Genomic DNA, 20588 nt, shown 5'->3' on the forward strand with positions numbered 1-20588 from the left:
TCAGTTCTCAGATAGCAAGCATTCGCATTGTTAAGGCCAAAGGGATTTGGGCTTGATTCAGTCTAGGTTGTTATGGGGGAAAGGGATAGCCATAATTTTAATCCACATATATACTTTGAAAGGTCAAATTCAAAACTTTCAAAATAAGATTCTGAACCCACTACCAATCCTCATGTGAAGCATTAGTATAACCTGACAAGAAGACTGCAAGTATAGGAAGAATGAAATAATGGAATGAAAGAAAGAGTAAATCATCAACAGTAAATGTTAGCTCAACAAGCATGTTCAAATTTCTTATTTGTTACAGGTGGTGTCCATTCAACTAAAATTTTCTTCAAACAGACCAGATGTCAAAGCTTCCCTTTGAATCAGTGGAAATCAAATCTGAATCAATGTATGTTTCAGAACCTTCTTTAATTTCTATAGATTTAGAGTGGGATGCTGGAAAAGCACAGCAAGTCAGGCAGCATCTGAGAAGCAGGAGAATTGACATTTTGGGCATAAGCTATTCTTGATGAAGGGCTTATGCCCAAAATGTTGATTCTCCTGCTCCTCGGATGCTGCCTGACCTGCTGTACTTTACCAACTCCCTACTCTCGACTCTAATCTCCACCATCTGAAGTCCTCATTTTCTTCAAGTATCAAATTTAGTCAATGTAATTAGACTCACTGGAAAAAAAAGTGAGATATTTCTGGTGGAACAATCCAAGTGGACATCCTAGTGCACTATAAGAAGTTTATAATTTCAGATTTCTGCAACATCACATTTACTTATGTGTCTCATCCAAAGATTGCTGCTTGAATATTTGCATTAAATAGATTTGCTAAAATCAATATCTGTGTAATATATTCTCCTCCTCCTTCAAATAATTTTCAAAATGATCTCCACCTTACTAGTCGATCGTGAAAACCACAGCTCTATTTCTTGACTCAAGTTCAATGTGAACTTAATATATATGCAAACTTCCACAAACCAGAGTCATTTTAATTTAACTGTAAACCATCAGAACTGAAGACTGAGGAGCTCACAAGTTTAACATTTTTAATGATATCTCTGAATTTCTTGGAAATTCTCTCTCATTCATACATCCCCTGAAAGCTGATTCCCGAATTAATTTGTCAGAATCTTTCATTATCTAAAGGCTCCAACAGTCTATTATTCTTATGTTCAAATGCATGTGCATTCCCACAACAGATATTCAGAATTTTCTTTTTAGAAAGAAACCTAATTACTCACTGTGGCAATGTAAAACATATTTTCTGTATCTGATTAGATTACCTACAGTGTGGAAACAGACCCTTCGGCCCAACAAGTCCACACCGACCCTCCAAAGAGAAACCCACACCCCTATATTTACCCCAGACTAATCCATCTGACACTATGGGCAATTTAGCATGGCCAATTCACCTAACCTGCACATCTTTGGACTGTGGGAGGAAACCAGAGCACCCAGACACAGGGAGAACGTGCAAACTCCACACAGACAGTTGACCGAGGCAGGAATTGAACCCAGGTCTCTGGCATTATGAGGCAGCAGTGCTAACCACTGTGCCATCCATATCTGTCAGATAATTTTTCATGACATTTGAAAGGTGACCTCATTGAAAAATATATGATTGTTATTTTATTCCTCTAGCCAGCTAATAAATTACCATCAGATAGAGTTGTATAAAATGTAGACAAAAAGTATTTTGGTTCTTGTTAATTTTTATTATTAGGAGATGGTGGTGTCAGAGTAATTTTGCTGGATTGGTATTCTAGAGACTCCAATAACATGGCTTCAAATTTGACTGCGCAGATGGTAAAATTTAACTTAATTAATAAAAAAATCTAGAATTGAAAGCTAATGTCTGTATTGATGAGCATGGAAATTATTATATGCTCTTGGGAAAACTCACCTTGTTCACTAAGAGAAGGACATCTATCATCCTTTTCTGGTCTGGCCACCACATGACTTTCAGATTCATGGTAATGGTTGACAATTAAACATCCTCCAGAATAGCCTGGGAAATCACTCAGTTCAAGAGCAATTAGGGATAGGCAACAAATGCTGGAAATACCAGTAAATCTCACATCCCAGGAAAAAATAAATAAAGACTCCAATAATTCTATTGTGCGTCTTCAAAGTATATAAACTATGTCAGTAATTGTGAGACAAAAGCTAGGAAACTAGTCCAAAGTTGAGAAAGTTTATTGCATGTAGCCTCAAGTGTTAACCTTTCTAAGCTGAGTCTAACTTTACAGAAATGTTATAAAAGAACTAATAATTGTGTAAACTGAAATTGTTTCTTTTTTACTAACAATAGTTGCTCCGATGATATTGCAACATGCCTCATATGGTTTTATATGTCCTTGTATAATTATGCATCTAGGAATGAAAAAAAAAGTCATTTTTTGAGATCTGAATATTTGTGCATTCGATTTTAGTACACCTTTAATATCTCTACCAATAGTAAATTAGCACTTGTGGGGATAAGGTTTGAGAATTGATACACTATCTTATTTTATAAGTGAAATAGAGAGCAACTATTGTAGCCAGGCTCATCGATTTCAAACGGCACAAAACACCAGTTACCTTCAAAGAATGATATTAAATAAGTGGTATGTCATGCTTTCTTTATTAATTGGTTTTTCTTATTCAAACAATTGGTCTTCTACCATTCCTCTAGCATGTCTGGCTTTACCTAAAGCATCAAATATTCTTTCCTTTAAAACTTAACTCTATTGTGAGCTTTCTCTCTTTTTATATCTCTCCAGTCACACTTTACGATAAAAGGGTTGTTCAAATACAATGGTTATGAGGTATTTTTCCTCAATTACTGAGACAAGCCAGAAGAACATTATTATTTAGTGTATGGGGAGAGCAATTGGCATTGATTGGAATGACCACTTTGTGTCTGGAGGCCATTTTAAAAAGGAGTGCAAGAAGGTGTTGTTTTAAAAGACAATTAAAAGTAACTAACTAATGTGCAAACTTGTTTCCTCAGAATAGTTCAAAATCCCTACAAGTGATAAGAAGCAATGTGCAGAGTCACTGAATATACCTTTCTTGCAACCACAGTTTGTTTGCTGAGCTAAACATTCGCAAATGTTTAAATTACACTTAGGTCTCCAGTAAAACAGTTTGCTTAATTTAAACTTTAACATAAAAATACTCTGCTGTTCTCACCAAATAGAATTAAGTAAAAATGTGAAGCCCACGTAAAACAAAAGAAACCGAAGCCTGTAGGAAACATGCATGGGAAACAGTTGCAAAAAAAAATCAATTATTATTCCTTTAAGAGATCCATCAGACATGAAGCTTCCCTTTATACCCACTTCAGATCAATTCACATCATGACCCCATCTTAAACTGAATAAAATTCTGCAGTTTCATTTAAATCTATTTAAATGCATTCTAACATTTAAATTAAACTATTGAAATTTAGATGACTGGAAGGTCATGTGCATGCCAATGGGTATAAATCTGGTACATGCTTTCTGTCCAATTTCCCAATCACCATTAGTCTGTTCCACCTTCTACACTAGCAGTCATGGCAACTGATCATAAACTCCCACCAGAGAATGCTGTACAGCACAAGCTGAATCTTTGAAGCACAATTAATGAGCAGCCAGTATTTGATTAGATTGACATTTTACTCATACAGAATGATGAGTAAGCCTTATGTGCAACTCTGAAGCTCATTTGGAATGCTTGCAAACCTTAAGAATACATTTATATCTTCCACCAATTTTCATCACATCTGTTTCTCATGTTTTCTACGCTCACTTCAGCCATTCTAATTCATTTCACCATATTTCTCTGCTATTTTTTATTTTCCTCTGTTCCACTTTTGCTCATTCTCTGAATGTTTCTGTTTACACTTTTCAGTTATTCCATGCTCTTCCACACATTTTCCACATTCTCCTCCTTCCCAATCACACTCTTCTTCTTGGCCAATGACTTTACATTGAAGTAATGAGGAGACAATCTCTTTTTCCTCCCTCCACTCTTTGCTTGTTCACATCTTTCCCTCTCTCAGATAGGAGAGGTGACGTAACAGTACTGAGTGGCTGATTAGAGTCACCAACACTGAGCTTTGCAGGATTGTGGATCCTTAACAACAGGACAAAACCAGAGCTGCCAGATGTCAGCTTACAGTGCACCTGCTAAGAAAGCCAACATATTTTTTATCAAGTTTATTTAAATTCCCACAATCGCACAGGGTTTTTCCAAAGCATGTTTCATTAACAGCACCAACTCATTGTAATTTTATTTATAGCATTGTGTGGGAGGAATCCATTAAGTTGGAGCTCCACTAACCAGATGAAACTAGAAAACAAGGATGTTCATTCTACTTTTGATGTACGGCTACAAAATATCCATAGGACTGGAAAACGTTCCACTGAAACTGCTCAATACAACTTTGTGTGAGATTGTGATCCTCACAGATTTTTGTGATGCCTGTCCCATGTGGATGTAAACCATGCTCAATTTATTTGCAACCTGAATGATAATGTTCTTCCATCTTTGGCACATTCACAGCTAACATTTCTCTTTCACCAGCATTCCTTTCAATTTCCACCCTTCTCTCACCTTCTCAGGCTTCATCTCTGGTTCTGACCTTCCCCAGCCTCTTTCACGATTTCTGATGAAGGAACAATTGGAAACCTAGCTGTGCAACATCCCTTGGGACCATAAGAAGATAGAATTCTTCATTCAACTAAATTGTGATGTGGTTGATTCTGAGACTCGGTTCCTGAATTTAAATAAGATGTGAAGTTGCCATAGTCACAGAGGACTGATCTTTTTTGAGAGAGATGGCTGACAAGGGTTGATGTGGAGAAGCCAAAACCTCCATAGTAACCTCAGCTGGTGTGGGAATTAAACACTGGCTGCTGCGTCAGTTTGCAGTACAAACCAGCCATCCAGCCACCCAGCTAACTGACTCCCTTAAATATGGGAAATTACAATGCTAACCTTGCTAATGCTGATCTTGCCAACTGCACTCCCTGTGCAATGTAACTTGTAGGCCTCTGTTTAAGTCTTTCTGATCTGCACATCCTTTCTTACTATGATCTGCCTGTACAGCTCGTAAATGAAGCTTTTCACTGTACTTCGATATACGTGACAATAAATAAATAAAATAAATTAAATACAATGGTATTCGGCATGAGCTGCCTGGGAGACATTGGGGAACATACCTGAAAAAGATGACAGTGGATAGGTAATGACAAACATTTGAGGGGCAGTTGGATTAACTGCAACAATTACTCATTGCTGTCTGGCGCAAAAATAAAACATTGAAGGTGGTCATGGCAAACAAAAGAAACTTAGGATAGTATTAGATCCAAGGAAGAGGCTTACAAATTGGCCAAAGTAAAGCAGACCTGAGGATAGGGAGTAGTTTCAGTTTCAGCAAACTGAGGCAAACAGATTGATTAAGAGGGGTAAAATAGAATACAAAAATAAGACTGCAAGGAACATACAAACTGAGTGGCCACCTTGCAAGATTCTCCAAACTCTGGACCAGTTCCGTTGTAGGGTAGCTCACGTAACCCCATTATTTAAAAAAAGAGGACAGAAGGACTGGTTAGCCTGACATCAAGAGCGGAGAATGTATTAGAATCCATTGTAATTGATTTAATAACTGAACACTTGGAGAACAATGACAAGGTCAGACAGAGTCAGCATGGACACATAAAAGGGAAACCATGATTGACAAATCTGCTGGAATTTTGAGGATGCAATGAATACACTTGATAAAAGAAAGCCAGCGGATGTGATTTACTTGGAGTTTCAGAAGGCTTTCATATGTCCCCATGTAAATAAAATTAAAGCTCATGGGATTGGGGGTAATGTACTGACATGGACAGAGAACTGGTTGACAGACAGGAAACAAACAGTAGGAATAAAGTGGCAGTCAGTGATGAGTAGGTACTGCACAGATCAGCGCTTGGACCCCAGTAACTTGTAATATGCATTAATGATTTAGATAAAGGAAGTAAATATAATAACTCCAGGTTTACAGGTGACACAGTGGGTGAACTGTGAGGAGGTTGCAGAGATGCCTCAGTCTGATTTGGACAAGTTGAATGAGTGAGCAAATGCATTGCAGATTAAGTTAATGTAGATAAATGTCAGTTTATTCACTTTGATAGCAAAAACAGGAAGGCAGATTATTATCTGAATGGTGATAGGTTGGATGGTACATCGAGATGTGGGTGTCCTTATACTTCATTTACTGAAAGTAAGCATGCAGGTGGAGAAGCAGGAAAATAGTATGTTGGCCTTCATAGCAAGAGGCTCAATTATGGGAGCAGGGATGTCTTGCTGACAACGTGCAGGGCCTTGGTGAGACCACTGTCAGTGTATTGTAAAGCATTAAGATGTAGCAGTGCAACAATGGTTTACCAGACTGATTCCTGGGATGGCAGGACTGATGTGAGAAGAGAGTCAAAGTTAGTAGGACTATATTCTCTCCCAAAACCAGATCCTTACTTTCTACCTCATTTACTTCCACATTGAACAAATAACCCATTGTTATATCCACCCTCTCCAGTATGATGGAACCACCAATCACATTTTTCTCTAAAGAATTTGAAAGGGACCTTTCCCTCGGCAACAGCCTGATCTATTCCTCAATCACTCTGTCGCTTTCCCTTTGTACTTTATCATGAAAACACAGGAAAGGCCATCAATGAACGTGGGGATCATAAGTATTAATCTATCAAGATGGACTATCATCCAAGATCTGCTTGAATGGCAAAGCAGTCTCGATGGGTTAAATGGCCAACTCCTGCTCCTACTTCCTGCATTCCAATGAAATGCAACCCTTTTGATGTCCACCTTTCTCACTCTCCAGAGCCTCATGCACTCCTTCCAAATGAAACAATCATTTACTTGGACTTTATCCCAAGTCAGAATACAGTATTCACAGTTATGATTGGTCTCTTTTACACAAGGGATGTCAAACACTGCTTGAGTGATCACTTTGAGAAAAATTCTATTCTATCTACAAGCTTCATCCTGAGCTTCCAATTGCCTGTCATTTTAAATTTCAGTCCCAGTCCCATTCTGAAATCAACGTCTTGGCCTTTTGCACTGTTGCAATGAATCTCAAGGAACAGAACCTCACCCTTGACTAGGCAATCTAGCCTTCCAAACACAAACAATTCTAAATCATAGCTGTACTGCCAATAATTGCAAACAGAAGTTGTTGGTTATAATTATCCTATTGCCATTTGAACCTTTTTTGTCCCTAATTTTGTCCCTTTATCTTGTTACGTTACAATCTCTTTCTGCCTTCCATCATCAACACTTTGGTAATCAGTCTCTCCTGACTCCCACCACATAAAATATTCTTGCCCAGGTTTCCATGTGCTAAGCAGCCTGGAAAGTCTCTGACAGGTCTTTTCCCAACGACATGCAGTCTTTGACTGAGTGGGATAACAAAATCTAATGGTATTGTAGATGAAAAACATAGTTGCAAACTACATTGAAATTTTACAGGGAACCTCTTTCAAATCTTGTGATGAAGACCACTGATTAGAAACCTCAAGCAAGTGGAATATAGAATGTTCAGACACAATTTCTTTTTAATAGTGAAGTTTAATTTAGATCAGAAGCAGGTGAAATGGCAGGGAAATAAAAGAACACTTGAAGGTTGCCACAGATGAGAGCCTTGTTTGAGTCTGAGGGATGGCAAAAATTATAAAGGAAATGAATATCTACAGTTAGGACTGGGAGAAAGTGGGCCAAGCACATTCTGCACCATTAACCCAGGGAGAGACTGTAATGAGGAATACTGTATGGTAACAGCCAGCCTTGACCAAGTGTTAGAATTAATTTATGAATATTTGTAAGTCTTTTTTTTTCCAAGTGACACCTTAGAAGATACACAAGCACATGAATGAAGTTATAAATAATTTTAACTCCAATTATTATTTAGAGTCCCTGAACAATTACATTTTCATTGTATTGGTCACGTTCTTCCGGTTTCTAAAATACAATGAGAGTGACTGAGCAATCAAAGAGAGCAATCCGCATTACAAAATTCAGATGGTCAGTTAAGGGCTAAGGAATGATCATCTAACAGAAGGAACTTTACCGTCTGGTACAGTACCTCACACACGATAGCATTCGAGACCATAGATCAAATAGCCAATAAAATGTATCCCTCTAGGAGGAGCTCAAGAGCAGCTCACAGAACTACTCAAACCCTGTTCAGCAGAAGGGGAGCCATAGAAACTGCATAATACATTCCATATCAATATTTATTACATGCAAAAAATATTAAAAATAAACTTTATTAAAATGACACAGCAGCACTGCAACTGATAATCATTGAGAATGAAACTATATAACAAATGCAACAAGTAAAAACCCTCCATTAATGCAACAAAATGGAAAGCAGCAAAGCCCCACAGTAAATATATAATCTAATGGTAGTAATGATGCATAGGAGGGTACCTATTGTGGATTTTAGATCACCAGTGTTTATTGCAGGATTCATCTTCACCTTGTGCCAAAAATAAAAACCTATAATAAAGAGCACACATTTGAGTTCATTCTGTCTAACAAGCCAGTGTCCTGGATCTCTCATTGTCACCCTGTACTTCATCTATTCTATTTCTGCTGTTTAAGCACCAGATATTCTAATGAACAAGACTTTCTTAAATATATGGATTTCTTCAGAAAATGAACTTTCTTATCATGTCCTTACCCAGTATGTTATGTTTAAAAGGGTCCCTAAAATCAGCTATCTAAAGACTACCACCACATTAAGTGTTAGGAGTCAAATGCTGCATCTCAACACGCCATTAGCTTCTGTCCCTGCCAACTATTTGAAGCACTAACTTCATGTATCTTTCAGTGTACTTGTCTTCCAGTTTGTAGACTTCAATGTAACTGGATTACAGAGCAATTTGTGTTCAACATCATCACAATAAAAATATTGAACATTTCTCATCTAGCATATGTTTTAATTCTGAGTACTGGACACCTGCAAAGATAGATTCACAGCACTGTATTAACATGGACTGTTTATATAACAATTCATGTTGAATGATATCAAGTCACTTCAATTACCAATAGTTTCTCTTCATTGAGGATTCCATGTAAAGAGGGTATGTACAATATAAACTCAAATTTTCAATCAGAATTCAAATTGGACCCCTTATGATATACAAATTCAAAGTTTTATCTCCCAGTGTGCTGAACCTAGTTATTGTATATTGAATGGGTGAGGGTGCTGGCTATTGCAGTAGAATTTCCAACAAAGGGCAACAAATCAATAATTGACAAAAGAATCCTTTGGTGTTCCCAATTAGCGTTCATCTTTTTCTCGCTCCTCCATTCAGTTGCTCTGCTGAGATACAGTTGCAACTCGTCATTCTTCCTGCTTGAATCGAAACAACCAGTATCTATGGGCTTCTGGGTGCCTGTGCCTGTCCCTGTCCAAATTGTCTGCTCAAACAGTGCACCATCAGCAGGAATTGCTTCATGGCAATCAGCAACAGGGGCTCAAGACAACATGTTCCTCCATAGAGCATGGGCACTAGCACCAATTGCAGTACTGCTTACTGTCCCAACTGAATTAAGCTAACCTACATAAGACAAAATGCTCTCAGCACCATAATAACATGATTATCTTGAAACAGAAATATCTTGTGACATAAAGCTTCCTTACCTCTTACAGTGATTGTACTCGACTTTTTGGCAGGGTTGCCCACATTGTTGTTAGCGAGACAACTGTAAGCTCCGGCCTCCTCTACATTGATTGAATGCAACGTTAAGGTCCCTCCTTTTAACACACTTGTTTTTGGAAGAGGTCCAATGGCCTTGATCCAGGTTAGGGTGGGAGGGGGGTCTCCGCCAGTCGTGACACACACCATGGAAAGTGAATCCCCAGGGTTTACTACAATATGCTCAGGAACCAACAACTTGATGGAAGGGGAAGCTGTAAGGAAAAAAAATCAATGGAAGAAATATAAATGTGGATGCTTAGTCATCTTTTATCAAGTCTGCAAAGAACACACTTTTACTCAAAAATTTAAATTTTACATGGTGACAGACAGCTTCGTAAAAGCCCAGTAATTAGATGATCATTCATTTAAAAAGGATCATTTCTATGGCCTGTGGTATATTCACCATAAAAGCATTATTATTAGCGAGAAAAAACACAAACATTAAATAGTTCACACATATTTTGAATTCTACTATTGAGCAATTAGTTAAGTTAAGAGCTGCAAAACCAATTTGTAGGATATCAGTGAAGCCATTTACTGACATTCCTGGTCATTGATGTCAAAGCAGCATCTTGAGCCAAGTGTGGACACTCAAATGAACCATCTCTATTGGGTGAAATGAGGGAATCCGTTTAAAATAGGATCATTTATTCATCAGATAAGTCTGGTTTTAATAATGCTTCCTAAATATCAGCTGGGAGTATTTTGTTTTATTAAAAGTACCATTGTGCATATTATACATTGCTTATTTACTACTTAAAGCAGTACCTCATGTTATCTTGCAAATTCTGCATTCGTGCAACATTTTAGATAAAACAGGAGAAGCATGCATTAGAGTTTAGGGGCAGCATGCAGCTCTATCCTGTTCCATTAGATATCTCTGAAGTGGTTTGACAAAAATGATGAGCACACAGCTGCATGAATGCAAGTTGAATGTCAGGATCTTGGATTTTAGGTTTACATAACCTACCAAAATCTAAATTCAATAGTTCTACCCCCTTCAGTGGACTATCACAATTTAAGTCCTATTTAGTGTGGGAAGCATTAAAATGAAGGTTCTTGCCCTGCTGAGATTAAAGTGACTGACTGACAACTTCCATGCAGCCTACATAAATATCTTGCCTGTCAATCATGATTATATTTCAAAGCATATCAGAGGACAAGTCTTAAGACGAATCGTGAGTCTCAGATGCTCTCTGTAAGCAATGTGTATCAGAGGGTGTTTCAGTGCAGGAGTGGCAAACTGTGTTGTAAATGACATTTTAAAACCCTGTGAGGCATAGCTAATTGTCTTTCTTTGTAAATAGTTCTTCAATGTTCAAGATTGATTTTAGTAACAATAATGGGCTCATTCAATTGGAATCACCTGGAAATCGCTGGTTTGAAGCCTGGTGGTCTCTGTCTATTTTTAGTCCTGATTTCTCAGTGGAGTGTTCTGGACCTGCAGGGAGTGCATGTCATTATTCATCTTTCCCATTGGTAATAATCAAGCCGGCTGGTACTTGTGGCATATGAAGGTCATTGTGCCTGAAGCAGCAGCTTGTTTTCCTACCGATAATGTTTCTGCACAGAGGCTCATAGAAAGATATTATTTGTCAGTAACTCATCCTGGTTTAGCATATTCATTGTAATTCAATAGCTGCTTTTCACCAGCCATGGAGGTAAAGTCAATAGGCTAGATATCATACTCTATTTACTGAGAGCAATTGCTTCCCACAAACAACACAAATATCCCAGACACCACATACAATTTAAAGACTATTTTGTGACCAACAAGATAAAATTGTGGTGAAACTTTTCCTTAATACTGAAATCTTTGTCAGGAGTAGGCATAATGAGTGCTGCAATCCCATAACTGTATAGCAATGAATTCACTTCAAATGTATTGTTCTTCATTGGCCGTAAAACATTTTGGAACACATGGGGATCATGAAAGGCACTGTCTGATGCGAGTTACTTTTTTTTCCCTTTTCTTCATTGTAGCATCACTGATGGGATTTTATACATCCTTTCTTTCCAAGCTAATGATCAGTCATGTATAAAGTTGAGTCAATGCAGATGTTACACCATGCAAATCATTTTCACAGCAATACAATAAGGAAACAAAGCTTGGAGATAGTTCCTCGATACCGTCAGAAGTATTGCCTGTTTTGTTCATTCCAACATGCATTCGGCTCCCTATGTTTATCACAACAACCTTCACCATTTTTTTTTGCAGCATCAGTATTATTTCTTGTCCCAGTGGGAGTACGATCAAGATATTCATGGATCATGTAAATTGATGTGGAGACAAATAGAGAGGAGGACAGCTGTAAGGAGAAGGATAGAAAAAGACTACTCAGATGGGCAGAGCAGTGGAAAATGGAATTGACCCCAGGAAACTGCAAAGTAATACACTCAGGAGGACTATTATGGCAAGGGATTACACTATGAATATTAGGTCCCTGGGAAGTACTGAACATCAAGAGGATCTTGATGTGTATATCCATAGATCAGAAGGTAGCAGGGCTAGCAAATAAAATGATTAAGAAAGTGTATGTGATATTTGCCTTTATTGATAAAGCTTAGATTTTTTTTATTTTCAGTACAGATTCTAGCATCTGCGGTAAGTCGCTCCGAATTAAAATACGAGGGCAAGGAAGTTATGCTGGAACTGTATAAAATGTTAATTAGGCCACAACAGGAGTAGGGTGGGCAGTTCTGGTCACCACATGATATGAAGGATGCGATTGTACTGGATAGGGTACAGGACGACTTACCTGAATGCTGCCTGGGCTGGGAGGTCTGAGCAATAAGAAAAGATTGGAGAGGCTGAGTTTGTTCTCCTTGGAGAAGCAAAGTTTAAGAGAGGACCATATAAAGTGGTGTAAGATGATGAGCTGCACAGATTGAAAGCCATTTTTTTCCATTATTGGAGGGGGTTGATAACCAGGGGGCAGAGATTTAAGGTAAGAGGTAGAAGGCTAAGAGAATGGAAGAGAAACTTTTGTTTGAGAGTCTGGAATACACTGCCTGAAAGGGTCGTTCCATCAGCAACTTTGAATTTAAGCAGTATTTAAATTTTTACTTGTATTGACATGGCCTCCAGGTCTAAGTCAAGAGCTAGAAAGTTAGATGCACTCAGATTATGTTGACCAGTGCCAACACAACAGGCCAAATATCTCCTGTGCTGTAAAAGTCTTTGAGTCTATGAGTTAAGATTTTGAAAAGTTGAGAAACTCTGACTGAGTGAGAGCACTATATGCAATTGCAGAGAGTAGCTATGTTGGAGGCTTTGCAAAGATACATGAATTCTTGTCTTGGAAAATGGAGTATGTGCATTAGGTAATGTGAAAATTTCTACAGCAATTTGAGTATCCACATCAATAACACGTACAACAGCTGACTCGCAAAATTAAACTACACCATTTCTCATCTGAATGCACGTAATACTGAAAAAGGTACCTCCAAAAATCAATGAACTAAACAGTGCCCAACACTGTCCTCCCAAACACTAGATCTAATGGAAATTTAGATTATTTGTTTTGCTGTGTCTTCATTGTGTATTGAAAATCTAACCAAGAGTATTATCCCTGTTAATGTTGCAACGCTAGACACATAAGTAAGCTGCTTTGGTTGGTGCTAAGCTCAGTTATTAAGGCTAATGAAATGGTATTTGCATCAGTTCAGCTGGTGGCACTTAAACCGCAAAGGATTCTGTGCATTAGCATCCTGAGGGCTTTTAACCTCAGAAAATGACTCTGCCTGGAGTTTGAAAGGCCACATAAATCAATATAATAGATGCAAACCACTCATAACCGAGAAATCAAACACAGTGTATTGCTGACAGTAATGTGGTCTGTAGGCTGCTTGGAATCACTTGCTGCTTCCAGAAACCCTTGTAACCCTGTAGTACAAAGCTCATCTTTCACTGTGTGCCTCTAATGTGCTCATTGAAAGCATTCAGACCTCTGTTTGTTTGATGATGCTTGGCACCTGTGTTGGGTTACACTGCCAAGGTGTGAAGCAATAATTGCAACTAAATGCCAGGACAGTCGCTTATCCCTTTGCTTGTAAATTTTGGTCAGGTTTCTTTTGGCTGCTGCAGGAAAGATGGTAATCAAGCATCTGATCCACCTCAGTAATCACTTTAGGGATGGATAGGGGCAACAAAACAAATAGGTCAAGATACCACTGAGAGTGCGAACGTAGTTATTATGGTAACAAAAACCAAACCAGTGCTAGGAATTCCTTCATTATAATAATGATCTTGTAGCATTTGAAACACGTTACTGAGATCATGATGTTGAATCATGTAAACAGAATTATCCTCTACTTTCAGTCTGTAACAACAATTTTACTGGAGAGCAGCTGATAGTTCAAGTTTCAAGGCCTAACCATTTAACTTGCATACAAACACTTAACAACTAGAGCTCCTCAGAGAATTATAGAAAAGTATTGGTCTATAATGGTTTAGATTTTGCTGTGAGCAAGCAAGGTTCAGTTTTCACCATTCACCTTGCTTACAGCTGCCCACAGATCTTTTGCAGGTTTATTGGCAATGATTTCCAGTAATCCTTTGCCAATTTGAATTCAGTGTCCTGTGAAGGACACCTCTGTGGTGTCGATGGAAAGGACAAGTAATCGGGAGACTTTTCAATCAAACAAAATTAAAGAACTTTCAATGAGGTCCAGGATCAGTAAAGAAGTAGTAAGCAAAAACAAATTACATGTAAATTATATTTGAAGAACAATTGAGATTAATACATGCAAATGGGAATGAGAGAAAGATATGCAAGAGAAAGACAGGAAAACATTTTCAAAAGAAAAAGAAAACACAAATTAAATTTCTTTATGAGTGCAAGGGACTATATACATAAATTATATTGTTCAAGGTTAGAGAGATTGTTCAGCTATCCAAAGGTGCACAGATGTTGAAAGAAGATTAAGCTCAAATTGGCTATAATAGAATCCTACATCAAATACAGCACCCATTTGGTACATCATGACTTTTCTGGCTCATTAAAAATTTTATCCTATTAGTTTCATGCCCTACCTCTAATTTGTGTATTTACTTGACTACACTCAACGTTGGCTACATGCATGTTGGCTCATTTATTTAATCGGTCTTCAAGTGTTTGACTGTGTTGTGCATGCATTCTTGTAAAGGAGAAGGTGTGTGACTGCAGCCCTTGCATATTTAAAAAAAAGCACATTTCTATAACTGCCAAAAACTTCCCTAACCTGTGCTGTTTCTACCTTCAAAAGCTGCCTTAAAACATAACTTTTTAATCTTCAGTAACATCCTCTAACTATCCTGCTGTTCCAACTTTGCTTCAAACCATAAAGTACCTTTGCATAGACTTGGAGATTCCTATCAAAGCAGGATTCAAGCCTCCAATTGCAATTTTTTTATATTCCAAGTCAGGGCTTCATACATTGACACTTCAGGCAATTCTTGCTGTTTAGGGTGTAGGTTTGCTCACTGAGCTGTAGGTTTGATATCCAGACGTTTCATTACCTGGCTAGGTAACATCATCAGTGGCGACCTCCAAGTGAAGCAAAGCTATTGTCTCCTGCTTTCTATTTATATGTTTCTCCTGGATGGGGTTCCTGGGGTTTGTGGTGAATACATTTCTTGTTCGTTTTCTGAGGGGTTGATAGATGGTATCTAGATCTATGTGTTTGTTTATGGCGTTGTGGTTGGAGTGCCAGGCCTCGAGGAATTCTCTGGCATGTCTTTGCTTAGCCTGTCCCAGGATAGATGTGTTGTCCCAGTCGAAATAGTGTTTTTTTTTCATCCGTGTGTAGGGCTACGAGGGAGAGAGGGTCGTGTCTTTTTGTGGCTAGCTGGTGTTCATGTATCCTGGTGGCTAACTTTCTTCCTGTTTGTCCTACGTAGTGTTTGTGGCAGTCCTTGCATGGAATTTTGTAGATGACATTGGTTTTGTCCATGGGTTGTACTGGGTCTTTTAAGTTTGTTAGTTTTTGTTTGAGAGTACTGGTGGTTTATGTGCTACTAGGATTCCGAGGGGTCTTAGTAGTCTGGCTGTCATTTCTGAAACTTCTTTGATATATGGTAAGGTGGTTAGGGTTTCTGGCTGTGTTTGGTCTGCTTGTCGTGGTTTGTTCTTGAGGAATCTGCGGACTGTATTTTTTGAGTATCCGTACTTCTTGAATACATTGGATAGGTGGTTCTCCTCTGTTTTCCGAAGTTCATTTGTGCTGCAGTGTGTGGTGGCTCGTTGGAATAGTGTGCTGATACAGCTTCGTTTGTGTGTGTTGGGATGGTTGCTGGTGTAGTTAAGTATTTGGTCAGTGTTTGTCAGTTTTCTGTATACGCAGGTTTGTAGTTCTCCGTTGTCCGTTCTTTCGACTGTGACGTCCAGGAATGTGAGTTTGTTGTCGGTATTTTCCTCCTGGGTGAACTTTATGCCTGTAAGGGTGTTGTTGATGATGTTACATGTCTCTTCTATCTTGTTTCGTTTTGTGATGACAAAGGTGTCATCTACGTAGCAGACCCAAATTTTTGGTTTACGGTTGGTAAATATAGTCCGCTGATTCCTCTGGAACAAACCATGACAAGCAGACCTAACACAGCCAGAAACCCCTAAACACCTTACCATACATCAAAGAAGTTTCAGAAATGACAGCCAGACTACTAAGACCCCTCGGAATCCTAGTAGCACACAAATCCACCAACACTCTCAAACAAAAACTAACAAACTTAAAAGACCCAGTACAACCCATGGACAAAACCAACATTGTCTACAAAATTCTACGCAAGGACTGCCACAAACACTACGTAGGACAAACAGGAAGAAAGTTAGCCACCAGGATACATGAACACCAGCTAGCCACAAAAAGACATGACCCTCTCTCCCTTGTAGCACTACATACGGAGGAAGAAAACCACCATTTTGAATGGGACAACACATCTATCCTAGGACAGGTTAAGCAAAGACATGCCAGAGATTTCCTAGAGGCCTGGCACTCCAGCCACAATGCCATAAACAAACACATAGATCTAGGTTCTGGATTAGTGGTGCTGGAAGAGCACAGCAGTTCAGGCAGCATCCGAGGAGCAGTAAAATCGACGCTTCGGGCAAAAGCCCTTCATCAGGAATAAAGGCAGAGAGCCTGAAGGGCGGAGAGATAAGCTAAAGGAGGGTGGGGGTGGGGAGAAAGTAGCATAGAGTATAACAGGTGAGTGGAGGAGGTGATGAAGGTGATAGGTCAGGGAGGAGGGTGGAGTGGATAGGTGGAAAAGAAGATAGGCAGGTAGGACAAGTCATGGGAACAGTGCTGAGCTGGACATTTGGAACTAGGGTGAGGTGGGGTAAGGGGAAATGATGAAACTGTTGAAGTCCACATTGATGCCATGGGGTTGAAGTGTTCCGAGGCAGAAGATGAAGCGTTCTTCCTCCAAGCGTCTGGTGGTGAGAGAACGATGGTGAAGGATGCCCAGGACCTCCATGTCCTCGGCAGAGTGGGAGGGGGAGTTGAAATGTTGGGCCACAGGGCGGTGTGGTTGATTGGTGCGGGTGTCCCGGAGATGTTCCCTAAAGCGCTCTGCTAGGAGGCACCCAGTCTCCCCGATGTAGAGGAGACCACATCGGGAGCAACGGATACAATAAATGATATTGGTGGATGTGCTGGTAAAACTTTGATGGATGTGGAAGGCTCCTTTAGGGCCTTGGATGGAGGTGAGGGAGGAGGTGTGGGCACAGGTTTTGCAATTCCTGCAGTGGCAGGGGAAGGTGCCAGGATGGGAGGGTGGGTTGTAGGGGGGCATGGACCTGACCAGGTAGTCACGGAGGGAACGGTCTTTGCGGAAGGCGGAAAGGGGTGGGGAGGGAAATATATCCCTGGTGGTGGGGTCTGTTTGGAGGTGGCAGAAAAGTCGGCGGATGATTTGTTTTATGCGAAGGTTGGTAGGGTGGAAGGTGAGCCCCAGGGGCGTTCTGTCCTTGTTATGGTTGGAGGGGTGGGGTCTGAGGACGGAGGTGCGGGATATGGACGAGATGCGTTGGAGGGCATCTTTAACCATGTGGGAAGGGAAATTGTGATCGCTAAATAAGGAGGCCATCTGGTGTGTTCTGTGGTAGAACTGGCCCTCCTGGGAGCAGATACGACGGAGGCGGAGGAATTGGGAATATGGGATGACATTTTTGCAAGAGGTAGGGTGGGAAGAGGTGTAATCCAGGTAGCTGTGGGAGTCGGTGGGTTTGTAAAAAATGTCAGTGTCAATTCGGTCGTCATTAATGGAGATGGAGAGGTCCAGGAAGGGGAGGAAGGTGTCAGAGATGGTGCAGGTAAATTTAAGGTCAAGGTGGAATGTGTTGGTGAAGGTGATGATTTGCTCAACCTCCTCGCGGGAGCACGAAGTGGCGCCAATGCAGTCATCAATGTAGTGGAGGAAGAGGTGGGGAGATGTGCCGGTGTAATTACGGAAGATCAACTGTTCTAAGTAGCCAACAAAGAGACAGGCATAGCTGGGGCCCATACGTGTGCCCATGGCTACCCCTTTGGTCTGGAGGAAGTGGGAGGATTCGAAGGAGAAATTGTTAAGAGTGAGAACCAGTTCGGCCAAATGAACGAGTGTGTCAGTGAAAGGGTACAGTTGGGGACGTCTGGAGAGGAAAAAAATGGAGGGCTTGGAGGCCCTGGTCATGGCGGATGGAAGTGTAGAGGAATTTGATATCCATGGTGAAGATGAGGCGTTGGGTGCCGGGGAAACGGAAGTCTTGGAGGAGGTGGAGGGCATGGGTGGTATCTCGAACGTATGTGGGGGATAGGACATTGTCGAGGTAGGTAGAAATGAGTTCAGTGGGGCAGGAGCATGCTGAGACAATGAGTCGGCCAGGGTGGTCAGGCTTGTGGATCTTGGGAAGGAGGTAGAACTGGGCAGTGCGGGGTTCCCAGACTATGAGGTTGGAAGCTGTGGATGGGAGATCTCCTGAGGTGATGAGATTCTGTATGGTTTGGGAGATGATGGTTTGGTGATTGGGGTGGGGTCATGTTCGAGGGGAAGGTAGGAAGAGGTGTCCTCGAGTTGGCGTTTGGCTTCAGCGGTGTAGAGGTCAGTGGGCCAGACTACCACTGCGTCCCCTTTATCTGCTGGCTTGATGGTGAGGTCAGGATTGGAGCAGAGGGATTGGAGGGCTGCGCGTTGTGAGGGTGAGAGGTTGGAGTGGGGGAGGGAGGTAGACAGGTTGAGGCGGTTAATGTCCCGGTGGCAGTTGGAAATGAAGAGGTCGAGGGCAGGTAATAGGCCAGCGTGGGGTGTCCAGGTGGAGGCAGGTAATAGGCCAGCACGGGGTGTCTTATTCCCCCTAGTCCACAAACTCCCCACATATGTTCGAGACACCACCCATGCCCTCCACCTCCTCCAAGACTTCCGCCTTCCGCAAAGACCGTTCCCTCCGTGACTACCTGGTCAGGCCCACGCCCCCGCCCCCATAACCCACCCTCCCCTCCTGGTACCTTCCCCTGCCACCGCAGGAATTGCAAAACCTGTGCCCACACCTCCTCCAAGGCCCTAAAGGAGCCTTCCACATCCATCAAAGTTTTACCTGCACATCCACCAATATCATTTATTGTATCCATTGCTCCCGATGCGGTCTCCTCTACATTGGGGAGACTGTACGCCTCCTAGTGGAACGCTTTAGGGAACATCTCCGGGACACCCGCACCAATCAACCACACCGCCCTGTGGCCCAACATTTCAACTCCCCCTCCCACTCTGCCGAGGACATGGAGGTCCTGGGCCTCCTTCACCGTCGTTCTCTCACCACCAGACGCTTGGAGGAAGAACGCCTCATCTTCCGCCTCGAAACACTTCAACCCCATGGCATCAATGTGGACTTCAACAGTTTCCTCATTTCCCCTTCCCCCACCTCATCCTAGTTCCAAACGTCCAGCTCAGCACTGTCCCCATGACTTGTCCGGACTTGTCCTACCTGCCTATCTTCTTTTCCACCTATCCAATCCACCCTCCTCCCTGACCTATCACCGTCATCCTCTCCCCCACTCACCTATTGTATTCTATGCTACTTTCTCCCCACCCCCACCCTCCTTTAGCTTATCTCTCCACCCTTCAGGCTCTTTGCCTTTATTCCTGATGAAGGGCTTTTGCCCGAAACGTCGATTTTACTGCTCCTCGGATGCTGCCTGAACTGCTGTGCTCTTCCAGCACCACTAATCCAGAATCTGGTTTCCAGCATCTGCAGTCATTTTTTTTTACCACATAGATCTAGGTACCATCTATCAACCCCTCAGAAAACGAACAGGAAATGACATCACCACAAACCCCAGGAACCCCATCCAGAACAAACATATAAATAGCAAGCAGGAGACAACAGCTTCGCTTCACTTGGAGGTTGCCACTAATGATGTTACCTGACCAGGTAATGAAACACCTGGATATCAAACTTACAAGGTAAAAACAATGACTGCAGATGCTGGAAATCAGATTCTGGATTAGTGGTGCTGGAAGAGCACAGCAGTTCAGGCAGCATCCAAGTAGCTTCGAAATCGACGTTTTGGGCAAAAGCCCTTCATCAGGAATAAAGGCACGCTTCAGGCTCACTGCCTTTATTTCTGATGAAGGGCTTTTGCCCAAAACGTCGATTTCGAAGCTACTTGGATGCTGCCTGAACTGCTGTGCTGTTCCAGCACCACTAATCCAGTGTCAAACTTACAGCTCAGCGAGCAAACCTACACCCTAAACCTCAACCTGAGCTACAAACCTTCCTAAACCTTGCAAAAATTCTTGCTGTTTTCACACTGACTAATTCTATACCGTATCAACCTGCAAACATAGGTATTTGCTCAGCTTAAATACTAAGTATGTGGTTTGAGGAATATATATCTCAAG

At 41.1% G+C, this 20588-nt stretch overlaps 1 protein-coding gene across 3 annotated transcripts in view; it reads right to left on the bottom strand.

Annotated features, from left to right (window-relative positions):
• mdga2a (MAM domain containing glycosylphosphatidylinositol anchor 2a) overlaps nucleotides 1-20588 on the bottom strand; it is a 908723-nt gene that overhangs the window by 513232 nt on the left and 374903 nt on the right. For 2 of the 3 annotated variants that reach the window (XM_072568466.1, XM_072568464.1), the window contains exons 6-7: nucleotides 11097-11171; nucleotides 9673-9942 (exon numbers count right to left, since the gene is read on the bottom strand). In XM_072568466.1, coding sequence (XP_072424567.1) covers nucleotides 9673-9942; nucleotides 11097-11171 — 345 coding nt within the window. The remainder of the gene's footprint in view (nucleotides 1-9672; nucleotides 9943-11096; nucleotides 11172-20588) is intronic. The other variant, XM_072568467.1, reaches the window with a different exon arrangement.

Source organism: Chiloscyllium punctatum, chromosome 4, assembly GCF_047496795.1.
Source record: "Chiloscyllium punctatum isolate Juve2018m chromosome 4, sChiPun1.3, whole genome shotgun sequence".
Lineage (NCBI taxonomy): Eukaryota > Metazoa > Chordata > Chondrichthyes > Orectolobiformes > Hemiscylliidae > Chiloscyllium > Chiloscyllium punctatum.